This window comes from Mustela nigripes, chromosome 3 (genome assembly GCF_022355385.1).
Source record: "Mustela nigripes isolate SB6536 chromosome 3, MUSNIG.SB6536, whole genome shotgun sequence".
NCBI lineage: Eukaryota > Metazoa > Chordata > Mammalia > Carnivora > Mustelidae > Mustela > Mustela nigripes.
Window position 1 is genome coordinate 181353639 of NC_081559.1, and position 12598 is coordinate 181366236.

The 12598-nt window shown below is 40.9% G+C and overlaps 1 protein-coding gene across 1 annotated transcript in view; it reads left to right on the forward strand.

Moving 5' to 3' along the window:
- The first annotated feature begins 634 nt into the window (after positions 1-634).
- Positions 635-12598, forward strand: part of FAM91A1 (family with sequence similarity 91 member A1) — a 43596-nt gene continuing 31632 nt past the window's right edge. Inside the window, exons 1-8 of the mRNA XM_059395121.1 lie at positions 635-953; positions 5763-5847; positions 6879-7030; positions 8738-8795; positions 9483-9550; positions 10118-10231; positions 11744-11834; positions 12245-12307. Coding sequence (XP_059251104.1) covers positions 882-953; positions 5763-5847; positions 6879-7030; positions 8738-8795; positions 9483-9550; positions 10118-10231; positions 11744-11834; positions 12245-12307 — 703 coding nt within the window. The 5' untranslated portion in view covers positions 635-881. The remainder of the gene's footprint in view (positions 954-5762; positions 5848-6878; positions 7031-8737; positions 8796-9482; positions 9551-10117; positions 10232-11743; positions 11835-12244; positions 12308-12598) is intronic.

Here is a 12598-nt window from a genome sequence, read left to right on the forward strand (position 1 = left end):
TCGCAAATGTCTTCTCCCATTCAGTAGGCTGCCTCTTCGTTTTGTTGATGGTTTCCTTTGCCGTGCAGAAGCTTTTAGTTTGATGTAATCCCATTTATTTATTTTAGCTTTTGTTGCCCTTGCCTGAAGAGGCTGGTCCAAAAAAATTCTGCTGAGACTAATGTCAAAGACCTTACTGCCTATATTTTTGGTTTCAGGGGTTTTTGGTTTCAGGGGCTACAGTTTTCAATCAGTTTTGAATTTATTTTTGTGTATGGTGTAAGATAGTGGTCCAACCCCATTGACTGGAGATACTCTTCAGTGCTGGCTTTGCTTTTCCGCTATTTAAAGCAATCTATGACTTCCTCCCCAAGGAGGAATTCTTAGACATTCTTAGACAACTTACTCCAGTGCCTGAAACTGGAGAAAAGTGGGACATCCGACAATGGCAATGCAGACCCAAGAATTTATCTTTATTCATCCAGACACTGACCTGTGGAGCCAAACACGTGGGCAGGGGCGGTTAACCCGGACTTGGCCTCACCACCTCCTTGCCCCGCCCCCTACAGTCTGGGGGCGGGACAGGAGGCCAGTCAGTGCCCCGCCCCTCAAGCCTCGCGCCAGAGGGCGGAAGTGACGCAAGCCCAAAGCCATTTCCGGCGGGCCGAAACTAGGAAGAAACTTGGAGCTGCCTAGGCGCTCCTGCCAGGGTCTCCGTTCCTCCTGTACCCCGTGGCCCGGCAGCGCGGAGCTGTCGGGATCCCTGGCCATGGGGCAGCCCCGGCCCTCCGCAGTGTGAGGCGCGGGGCCTCCCGCGGGCTCCCCGATAGGCCGAGGGCGGGCAAGCGGGAGGCGTCGTTCCAGCTGCGGTCACGGCCGCTGCCGGCCGGGCTCCCGGCACCATGAACATAGACGTGGAGTTTCACATCCGGCACAACTACCCCTGGAGCAAGTTGCCGGCCAACGTGAGGCAGGTACGGCCGGAATCTGGGGTCGGGGCCCCGCCCTGCCGTCACCTGCTCACCTTGCCGGCGGGGCCGGGGCTGCCCCTCGCGGCGGACTCCCGCCCTTCCCCCGCCGCGGTCTCGGGGCGGTCGTCCCGCAGGTTAGGGGTTCGGAGGGGACAGCTGTGTGGGGCCACGGCGGCAGCATGGGGCGGTTGGTAAGCGGGATGGACTCGCTTGGCACCTTTGCCTGTAGTCTCGTTTAAACCGGGCGCTGGGTCAGGCGCTTGCGACATCTGTTTAACGCGGCCCTTGACCTCCAGAACTTCAGGATGGTGGGGAATAGACGAGAAACAAATGACTGCGTTACAGGAGGATAGCCGCGCACTCATCCTGGCGTTGTAGTGCACGTGGGCACACGGAGGAGTAAGAGATTGTCCAGGGAGTGTCTGGAGCCCGTGTGGAGGAGGCACTGAAATTGGGCCGTAGAGGACGAATGAGAGAGAAGAGGGAGGAAGGTTTTCCGGTTGTTTGAAGAACTTGGACGAGTGAAGGAGCGTGTTGAGAGTAGTTAGCTGGAGATGTGGGTATACTGGTGTTTGGAGGTGGGATTTTGTGAGTGAGTGGAGGTTGGTTGGTAGCAGATAAGGCTGGAAAAGCAGGCAGGGCCAGATTTTGAAGGGGTTTTCCTACTCTGATGGTTGGACTGTGTCCTCTAGACAGGATAGGCTTACTAGTGATGTTTGAACAAGAGAGTGTCAGGAGGTTTTTTGGGTTTTTTTTTGAGGGTTAATTCTCAACTGCTTGAATGACATTTTTACCAGTTGCTCAGCAAATGTTAACTGAACACCTGATTGCTATGCCTTGTTCCAGTCAACAAGATAGAGACCCTGCCTTCATGGAGCTTACATTTTAGTCAAGAAAGACAGTAAACAATTAAACGAAGAAGTACTGAACATGGCAGGTGGTGTTGAATCTTAGGAAGATAGTGATAGATGCTGCATATAAGGCGTTGTTTCTCTGGCCATGGATTGAGCTTCAAGTTCCTCCCTTTCTGCTTGGTTCAGAGTGAAATTCTGTTTTCCACTGGCGCTGGGCAGTTGTATTTGGAACGTTTGGGATGGTGGTGGTGATGGTATAGGATTATTAGTTTGCTTCCTCACTCAGCATGGGGGCGTAGTATTGGGAAACAAATAATTTTAAGGTTCTGGCAGTGCATCACGTGGTGGGGAAAGTGCTTTCAACGGAAGATACCCAAGGAGAAAGTAGCAAGATAAAGGAACTAAGATTTCTTGGTTTTCTGTGGCTGCCCATGTGGCATTTATCTTGATTTGGAGGAACAAAGCTCTAAGCTCGAAAGAGTGTTTCTCTTGTTAAGCTTGAATGAGGGCTTTGGTAGTTTTGTTCTTTAGGGTTTTGTGGCGTATCCAGAGACAGCTGGAAGAACCAAGAGTGCTTTTCTTTGTTTCCATCTTTACTTTTCCTTTCACGAATATAAATGTAGCATAATGGAAGAAAGATGGATGATTCAGTTACATTTAGCATGAATAATGGATCTCAATTAGTATTGGCAAAAGCATATCTAATACTTAGGACTATTAAAAATAATCACAAATCAGTATTATCATTAGGTAGAAGTGTGACATTAAATTAAAATTTAATAAGATCACTTAAAAAATAGCTGTCTTAGCTTAGGATAAACTTCCACTTGGAGCCGGTGTTGGAAAATCCATCTGTACTAGTTACTTCCTTGGACTTTATCTAGCCTTACTACTGTTCACCTAGGTCACGCTCCACCTTGAATTGCTACATCAGCTTTCTGTCTGGTCTCTCTTCCTCAGTGAAGGGCTCCCTCACATTCATTCCTCACACTACACTGGGGTGAGATTTCTGAAAGGCCCATTCAGTCCTGTACTGCCTGTCTCCTGTAGATTATTTGTAACTTCTTGAATGTCAGAACTCCTCCAGGAAGGATTTCCCTGACCTACATCTGGAAAAGTTGACCCTCCCCGGCACAGTTTCTCATCTATACCACTCAACCCCACTGTGTTGCATTTGCTGCTTACATTACCTGTTTTTGCTTTTGTATTTTGAGCACATGTCACATGGTTAGCTTTTAGTAAATATTTTTGGAGCAAGTGAGTGATGGTATCAGTCAGAGGTATTTTTCCAGGACTAAAGCTCAGTCACTTTAACAGCGGGAAATGGTCCTTGTATGGAAAGATTTTTTTTTTTTTTTTTTTTTGCCATTATAGATACTAAACACTTTGATAGAGTTTCCAGTAAGCTTTAATGACTTTAATTTAGAAATAACTCATTTCCCACTTCTTGAAAGCTGTGAGAAGGTGATTTCAGATTTTTCTTAAAAGCACATGTCTAATGGTAAGGGGATTCCAGATTTTTACAAACTGTACGTAAAGCTTTTCTGGATGGGATGGACTTTAAAAAATACAGTAAAAGTTGTAGATAAGGCCATTATTTCAAGGTTTTTTGTAGCTTATTAGTATCTTTTATTCATTATTCAAAAACAGTTTGTAGTTATTTTAAGGAAAGTCTGATGATGTTCTGTATCATCTAAGAAAGGTCAGTTAAAAAATTGTGCGTATCTTTATTGTGGGGGGCCGTGATTGGGGTTTGTGGGAGCAGAGTCTTTAGAAAAAAATTCCTTCTGCTATTAGCAGAAGGAATGTGCAGTGGTTGTCTGATAGCCAGCGGCTATGTCTCTCTGAATCTGTTACAGTGCCTTTTATATGCTGCTGTACTTCATCTGTCAGACCTGGTCAGTATTTCTGCAGGGTCAGTGGGTCTCAGAGTAAAATGACCCTTCTTTTAGTTTGCTTCCTGTGGTGGTAACAGTGTTTCAGAATGTGAATGGTGGGAAATTTGGGGGAGGGGTGGAGAGAAGCCACGGAATCTTTGCGAACAGATCAGTTTTATTTTATGTATCTGGGTAGTGAAGAACAAAGTCAATGTCTAACATAGTTTTTAGGTATTTGTGGGCACACATATGTATTGATCGATCAGGGTCAGTTGTTAACTTAATTCCTGGCACGAAGGCTTAGATGATGAAATGTCGCATTCTCTAACTGGCTTATAATTAACAGGCCCTTATGTTTTGTATGAGTGGCTTGATTACACTTTTTGTTCTGGCGTTCCCAGGAATGAAGTTAGGAAGGCGGAACCTGGTTGTAAGTTGGGATAAATTAAGAGATTTATTTTAAAACAGAAGAGCAAACCTCAAATGCAGAAGATGCTCTAGGTTCTACCAAAATCGTGTGCTGTGTGCGACCGTGTTTTGTGTTCTTTGGGAAAGAGGCTTACTTCTCTGGCAACAAAGCTAGAGAAAACCCTTTACAAGTTTTGTAGCAAACCCAGCATTTGAATTCTCCTCAACATCTTTATTACCCAGGTTTTGGTGCTGCATAGAGGATGTGGAGTAGTTTCTCTGTGATAACTTTGCTCCTAACCTCTGCAGATGTTAAGACGGATGAATAAAATAAAAGCACATATATTCTGTCATAGTATGGGTCATTATTTAGCCTGTGAAAACTAATTAACATAGGTTCAGGAAGAAAGATTTCCATTTTCTCACATCCTCACTTTTTTGTTAAAGTACATCCCTCCAGTGGTCCAGTTATGGGCCAGTTTATTCTATGTCTTAACCTGTCTTGTGAAGATTGCCTTCTATGGAGGTATGTGTAGAAACATTTACCTTGGCTTTCAGATCTGTGGGTAGGAAGTATAATAACTGAATCCTCTGATCTTTCTGCCATTAGTTTCTCAGATGCCTGATTTTATATTACAGCGTGTTGGAAAGATCATACCTAGTAATTAAAAAGAGGGAGAGCAGTCATGTTAAATTGAGTTTGTGGTTGCACATTGAATGTAATGTTGACTGTAATCAGACATACTTGTTCCTTGCTTTCATGAGAGCCCAATTTTGAACTTAAAACACCAAAAGCACAGCTAGAAAGGTTTTGCCCATTAAAAAGTGTATCAGAATTTTAAAATTGTCTAAAATTTTTTTTTTTTTTAACAAAACCATAAGGAGAAGGTGTTTTTTAGAAGTCATCTTATTGGGGCACCTGGGTGGCTCAGTCGGGTAAGCATTGGACTCTTGATGTCCACTCACGTCATGATCTCAGGGTCCTGAGGTTGAACCCCTGCATCTGGCTCTGTGCTCAGTGGGCAGCCCACTTGAGATTCCTTTTCTCCCTCTCCCTTTGCTCTTCCCCACACTTGCATGCGTGCACACACTCTCTCTCTCAAATAAATAAATCTTATAAAGAAAAGAAAAAAGAAGTCATCTTATCATTTAGAGGTACATTTAAAATGTACATTCTCCAGAGACATTAATTTTTAATAATCATAGCCTTCAAATGTAAATAATTATCAGACAGGGATCTGTCTTTAGTTGCCACTCTTAAATTAAAAAGATAAGTAGGTGCAAGAAAGCATCCATTCATCCATCTAGCCATCCGTCCACTTATTCAACACAAATTAGGAATGGTCAAGAAAGAAATCTTTTTAAGTAGAGTTTAGTTTTTTGTTAGTTTAATGAAGTTATGCTCTTGGACTGTTATTTGATATTAAATACTTTAGGTAGTTTCAGTAAGTCCTTTTAGAAAGGCAAACTGAAAATAAACACATCAAATTTTTGTTTAATATTATAGAATGAAAATTAGTATAATAGCACTTAAGAAAATATTCTTCGTCCTGGAAATTAGAGGTAGTAGGATAAAATTAAGGGGCATGGTTTTGAAACTGTATGAGGAAAAAGTATTGTTGTTTAGTTCAGAAGCTATTTTTAAAACTATCTGAATTTTTTTTTTTTTTTAGAGTCTTGGAAATTCACAGAGAGAATATGAAAAGCAGGTTGTTCTTTACAGTATCCGTAATCAATTACGATATAGAAACAACTTAGGTAAGTAGAGACATTTTTATATCACGGTGGAAACACCTGTTGCTATTTACCATTTTCATTAATCTATTCTGTCTTTTCAATGCATTTTTTATAATTTTATTCCATATAGACATTTAAGAAGCTCTGTACTGACCCATCCCACCCAACAACAATTTGTATGAGCAAGTAAATTTTTCTTTCTAAATCGGATTCAAATTATTATTTTTTTTAAAGAGTATCCATTGTAGATTCATTTTACCTATAAAATATTAATCTCAATTCAGTTGTAGTTTTTTCACTTTAGGTGAAAAAATAAGCCAGAAGAGAAGTACATTCATTCTTAATAGTTTCTGATTTTGGATTTTGTGGCTTTTTTTTCCCATAAATTTTCAAAATATAAATTTAATGAAATCTCTGTAATTTTAAGCATAGTTGGGTGTGTGTGTGTGTGTGTGTGTGTGTGTGTATGTATGTGTGTATGTGTTTTAACTTTTTCTTTAAATGTTTGGTTTTTGTCAGATGACTCATTAGTCTGTTCTATTGCCCTGCTAATCTTTCTGTGCATGTATTTACTCTCAGATTAAGCACTGTAGTTCAGAGATAGTTTTGTTTTATTTAAATGTATTTCATGGGAGTCAGGGGTCTTTTTCCATTTAAAGAACAAAACTATCAAATAATTTTTTGAAATAGACTTGATGCATTGAAAACTACTGTTCAGTTTGGCTCTCTTGTGGTATAGTAAGGGATTTGATGAATTCTAGCTTGCGTTTTGCATCTTTTAGAGAGAACATTCCATGATTGCTTTCTTGGCTTTCTGACTTGGTAAGAATTCTTTCTCTATTTATCTGTCCTGTTGCAGATTCCACTTGTGTACTCTGAAGTCTGTTTCTTTGTGGCTTGTTTCTTTGTTCCAACTTAGTTTCGTTTGTTCTCTTCCAACTACTGTGCTTTTATTTTTAGTTAATGTTGGTTTGTAAAGTAGTTCTTATTGCATTTATAATTATAGATAACCGTAAGACACCTGAAAATTGAAAATTTCTCGCTTTCCGCAGTTAAACATGTCAAGAAAGATGAACGCAAATACTACGAGGAGCTGCTAAAGTACAGTCGTGATCACCTCATGCTGTACCCTTACCATCTGTCAGATATAATGGTAAAGGGCCTGAGGATAACACCGTTTTCATACTATACTGGGATCATGGAGGTGAGTTCACGGTGTATGTGGGGCATTAGGAATGCGATGGGAGTGCTCGCTTCGGCAGCACATATACTAAAAATAGGAATGCGATGGGACTCTGTGTCGTCAGTAGCGATGCCAGTAATGACTGGCTGTGCTCTTCTCAGCCCCAGTGGGCATTGTTTCTGAGTTTACAGTGGAAAAAAAAGAGAGTTGGTTATGAGTTAACTATGTCATCCACACTGTACAAGGAGTTGTTGTCCAGGCTCTCATAATGGAAAGGTACCTGTTTTTGTGCCATGTTTTTGAGGGCATTGTTGACCCTCTGTGCTATTGTAGCATTAGTCACTCATTTATGTTAGCAGAGTCTCTATAAAACTGACTGCTTTGAACACGTGATTAAGGTTGAAAATGTGGGTGACAGAACTGAGCATTGAGTTCAGAGAAACTTAATGCGTTTAACGATTCTCTGACTAGAGAAAGAATAAGTGATTATAAACCCAACATGCAATACACGTGTTAGAAAAAGAAAAGTATTTGTAGTTCTGGCTGTTAATGTCTTGCCATTTTTATTAATTTTTGGATGTTAGCTTTTTTGCAAAGTCAGTATTTAGACCTTTGTCAAGTAACTTTAAATATCCTGTTTTTAAGTGAGCTGCATGCAAAGATTGGCAATGTTTGTCTAGTATTCAGTGGCTACTTAGTTTTATCAGAGTGCCGCTGTTTTGGGCCCACTAGCTGCCTCCAGAGCAGGGGGAGGCCTTGAACTGAAGGAGCTGGGAACGTGCAGGACCAGTGAGGTCACGTTCCCATGTGGCTTCCTCTGCGAGAGCTCCCTTTGCTTTTCTCCCTGAGCCGCTTCTTCACAAGCGCTTAGGCCGTCCTGCGTCTCCCATGTGTCTGTGTCCCTGTTCGGGAGGAAATATTAGTGCCAAGCTTGAGGCCTGACAGCCCCGGTTTCTGTCGATCCCCTTTCCTGAGAGCCAGGGCGGCAGAACGAAGGTGGCCGGTAATCAGGACGGAGAATGATTCGGACTGCCTCTTTGTTGTGCTGGCACTGACTATGAGGTTTAGGAGAGATGATAGGGGAGGGCTTTTCCCCCCTTTACCAACTTTCAGTTGTGTCCAGGTGCTCGCTGCTCTCTGCTTTCTGTTCTTACACCATTGGGTGTAGGTCCTAGGTTGAAAATGGGCCCTATCCCCACGGTAGACAGTTGGTTTATTATTGGAGTAACAGAAGGGCATTGGAAGAAGCTGGATGCTGAGGTTACTGTGCTGCTGCTTGGGTCTCGTAGGAGCCAAGATGACTGAGCGGTCACAGTCTTTGTTGGTAGTGCGCGTCTCAGATGTGTGTTGATGGAAGCATGACACATCAGGAGACCTCTCTCGGTTCACGGATCTGGGATGAGGTGTGAGGCGTGGAGAGGCAGGAACCAGGAGCTCTGAAAGCGGTGTTCCCTGTGTAGCTTCCACAGAGCGCAAGTTGCAGGGCAGATGTTTGGGATTCAGGAACGCTGTGGGAAAGCCAGACCGGAAGGGCTGATCTGTGGTGACTCGGTTGGGCCCAGGTGGCCCACAGGGAGGCCTGCATGCTTTAGGTCACACACTCTCAACTCAGTGCTTCAGGCAACAATTCTGATTATCCTGTTTGGCTCTCTTAATAGGTATTTATTCACATGTTTTTATCTAAGGATATTTTGCATTTAGAATTTTTAATTGTTTTCTTTTTGAAAGGACATTATGAACAGTGAGAAGAGTTATGATTCATTGCCCAATTTTACTGCCGCTGACTGTAAGTATGTAATGACGCTGAAGGTAACGATTAGTCTGTTGTTGTGTATGCGTGCTGTTGTCTGTGTTGTCATGTGTGTTTTAACCTGAAACATTTGAAGCATGGGAACAGCAAGCAACAGTGTTGGTAGGAATTTTTATCAGGTGAGGCAAGTCAAGTATAAGGTTTAGTCTACATGTCTAAGGGAGAGATATATTAGAGGGTAAAATGAGAAGTCTGTATTTCTAGAAAATGAATTCTGATACTTGGGCTGTGTTGTGTTCCACATGAGGGAAGAAAATTTAAAATTTGTACATGATAGTTTTGCAGCATGATACCCAGTTGTTACTAATAAAATTTGCTTTATTATGCTTATTTTAAGGAAGTATATATTTGACATGGGACACCGTTCTCTTGAGTAAGGAGAAACTTTTGCTGAGAAGTACACTTTGACTTCCTGATATTGGAAGGGTTTCTGCTTTTTAAAGATTTTCCATGGGACATTGTCAGAGATGTCAGCTTGAGTTCATCTTTCCCAGTTTGGTTTTCTTTTGTTATTTTGTTTGAAGAATTTCTTTTAATTTGATGTTGATTGTTAATCAGTCATCAGGGATGAACAAAAGCTAAGGGTTTTTTCCTAAAAGACCTGGGTGTACTGATATTTTAAGATACATTAAGTGTTTTTAAAATAAAGCCTCTTAATTTCAGGTCTAAGGCTTCTTGGCATAGGAAGAAATCAGTACATTGATCTGATGAATCAGTGTCGGTCGTCAAAAGTAAGTTAGTTGTTTCCTTCCCTTTCTTGTTTCATCCCTGTTATCACACATTCTCATTGTTTTAAGTAGTAGAAATACGGAATTGAAATTTCTTTGATCAAGAAAATAGGCTTCATACAAAATACCAAAACAACTCTTCCATATTTTCTAGGTTATGCTTATGCGATTATTGAATTAAAATGTTTAAGGAATAAAATATTTATTTTTAAAAATTAATTTTTGCTCTGCTGATTTTTTACTTGCTCATTCCTCTCCCAGCATGGTGGGTGAAGTAAGGACACGTTCTCCAAATTCATTTTTACCTCCTGGATTTCCTTTGGGTTTCTGGATTTAGATCCAGACTTGATGTTTAGTGTTTTGAAGTAATTTAGTTTGAAATAATTGAAGAATGACTTTCTCTATGTTATATTTCTCTCCAGTATATCTAAAATTCTTCAGATTTTAAAGCAGGAGGATTTAAAAAGATTTGTTTATTGGACTGTGAGAAACAGTCTTATACTATGATCAGTAAAAAAGAAAGCATGGATTTCAGGCTGATTGCAAATTCTCACATTTGTACCATTGAAGAAATTTTTCAGAAGGAAAACAGCTCGTGATCTTCTACCAGTGAAGCCGGTGGAGATCGCCATAGAGGCGTGGTGGGTGGTGCAGGCTGGATATATCACAGAAGATGACATAAAGGTAGATCCCTTTGGAATTAAACATTGGATTTTTATTTTTTAAATTATAACTTTTAATCAGAGCTCTAATTTTTCTAAAAAGTAACACTGGTTTTCTGGAGGAAAGTTAAGTGTAAGTTCAAAGTTGTAAATGACTGTGGTAGGCTAGAATATTGGTGGTTTTCAAAGACACTTTTTAGTAATGAGGGGGGTGCACTTGGGTGGCTCCATCGGTTAAGTGTCCAGCTCTTGATTTCTGCTCAGGTCGTGATCTCAGGGTCATGCGATCGAGCCCCACATCAGGCTCCACGCTCTGCACAGAGCCTGCTTGAGATCCTCTCTCCCTCTGTCCCCTCCCCGCTTACATGTGCTGCATGCATGTTCTCTCTCTCAAATCAGTACATTTTAAAAAATCCAGTAATGAGGGAGACTTGACTTGGTTTGTGTTCAGTAACCTGGGGACTCGGATTAGACAGAAACTTCATCTCAAGTGATGTGATGCTGCAGCTAGCCGCCACGATAGCAGTCAGCGCTTCCTGAGCACTTGCTGTGCGCTAGAGGCGTGGGGCTCTCTTCCCAGCACCTTTTGTATTGTCTCAGATGCTATTAACAACCCGCTGGGTGTGTCTGCCTTGTGCTCCATTTCATGTATGAGGAAAGTGAGCACAGAGACATGAAGTAATGGTTCAAGTCACCCTGGGGGTGAAGGTGCAGGATTTTACTTCAGCCATTTTGCTGTGGGAGTGGTGCTCCTCGTGGCTCTGCTGAAGTGTCCTCTGGAAGAGGGAGGCGCTTTGATTGGGGGTGGGGAGGACCTGGATCAAGGGCAGTGATGTTCCCAGTGGTCAGACCATGTTGCAGATGAGCCCGTGTCTGGTAGAAGAAAATGCTGAATTGGAGGAAAAGGGGCAGGGCCACGGACCAGAGGGCCTAGAGACCAGGTCACGCCTCTCTGTGGTTGAAGGAATAAAAGTGAGTGTGAGGTTTTTTTTAAGTTTGCATTTTATTTTACTTCAGAGGATGGATTAAATCTCATGAGCGGAACAGTGTAGGAACTTTCTAACAGCTGTCAGACTGTCATAAGATAGTGAACTTCCTGTAATTGATAAATCCACATGGAGGCTGAATAAACTTCCGATTTGAGAGGTTCAGAGTCAGCAAATGGATCTGAATCCCATTCAGAGATGATGATTAAATATTGGTATTTGTTAGGTAACACTTAATACTTAACAGCAAATATTGTACTTAAAATTACTTTGTCCTCCATTCTTTTGGTAGCATATTGTGGCGCCTTAATTGACGGTTATATACATAGCTTTTCCTTTGAATTCTAGAGTGATAAAAGAAAAAGTATGTGGTACATTTAGCTAATGACACATAATAATCGTAATCATGTATGATACATAAAATGTAATAATATATAATCATATATAGTAATCATAATCGTAATAATCATTCGATTTTAAACATGATTTCAGGAGACTTCTGAATTACTTTGGATCGAACTTAATTGAAAATATTTTGCTCTTCTTAGATATGCACTTTGCCTGAGAAATGCGCTATTGATAAGATCATCGACGCGGGCCCTCAGCTCTCTGGATCACTTGATTACAATGTAGTACATAGTAAGTGGTTAGTAGAAACGGTCTTTTGTCAACATAAAGACTTGTTCTAAACCATCAGCAATTAATAGAAATTTTTATCAGTTAGATACACATGGTACTATTTACTAAGGCATGTTGTTGTTTGAGCTGTGACTTTGGTCCATTGTTTCCCTGTGTGGCTTTCATTCATGTTATTCACATACACTAGAAATTTATACAGATGAGTTGTAAGGATATTTCTCTGGTTCTGAGCACATGAAGAAAACAGTTTTGAAAACTTCGGTTCTTTTCCTCTTCTGTTTCCTTTTTTTCTCCTTCACCTAGCATTCAGTTGTAAGGATCTTTATAGAAAATCAGGAATCTGTTTTGTTTTGTTTTAAATGTATTGTGGTTTAGTGTTCCACCTAAAACAAATACCTTTGCTTCCGTAGGCTTATATAATAAAGGATTTATTTATCTGGATGTCCCAATATCTGATGACAGTTGTATAGCGGGTAAGTATGTGCTGGTGTTTTCTGCTATTTTTCAGTGGTTACTAGGTCCTGGGCATTGCGTATATCACATCTGTCACCCTAACAGATTAGACTCATACCATTCTGAGATCTGCAATAATAGAATTTCTCAGAGGAAGACATTTCTCCTTTGTTACATGGTAGCACATTGCAATGTGTTTTACTTAAATTCCTTATTTTTATCTTCACATTGTTGTACACATAATGTTAAAATAATGGAAATCAGAAATAAATTTCTCACATGCCAAGTCAACTTAATGATTTTACAGATTT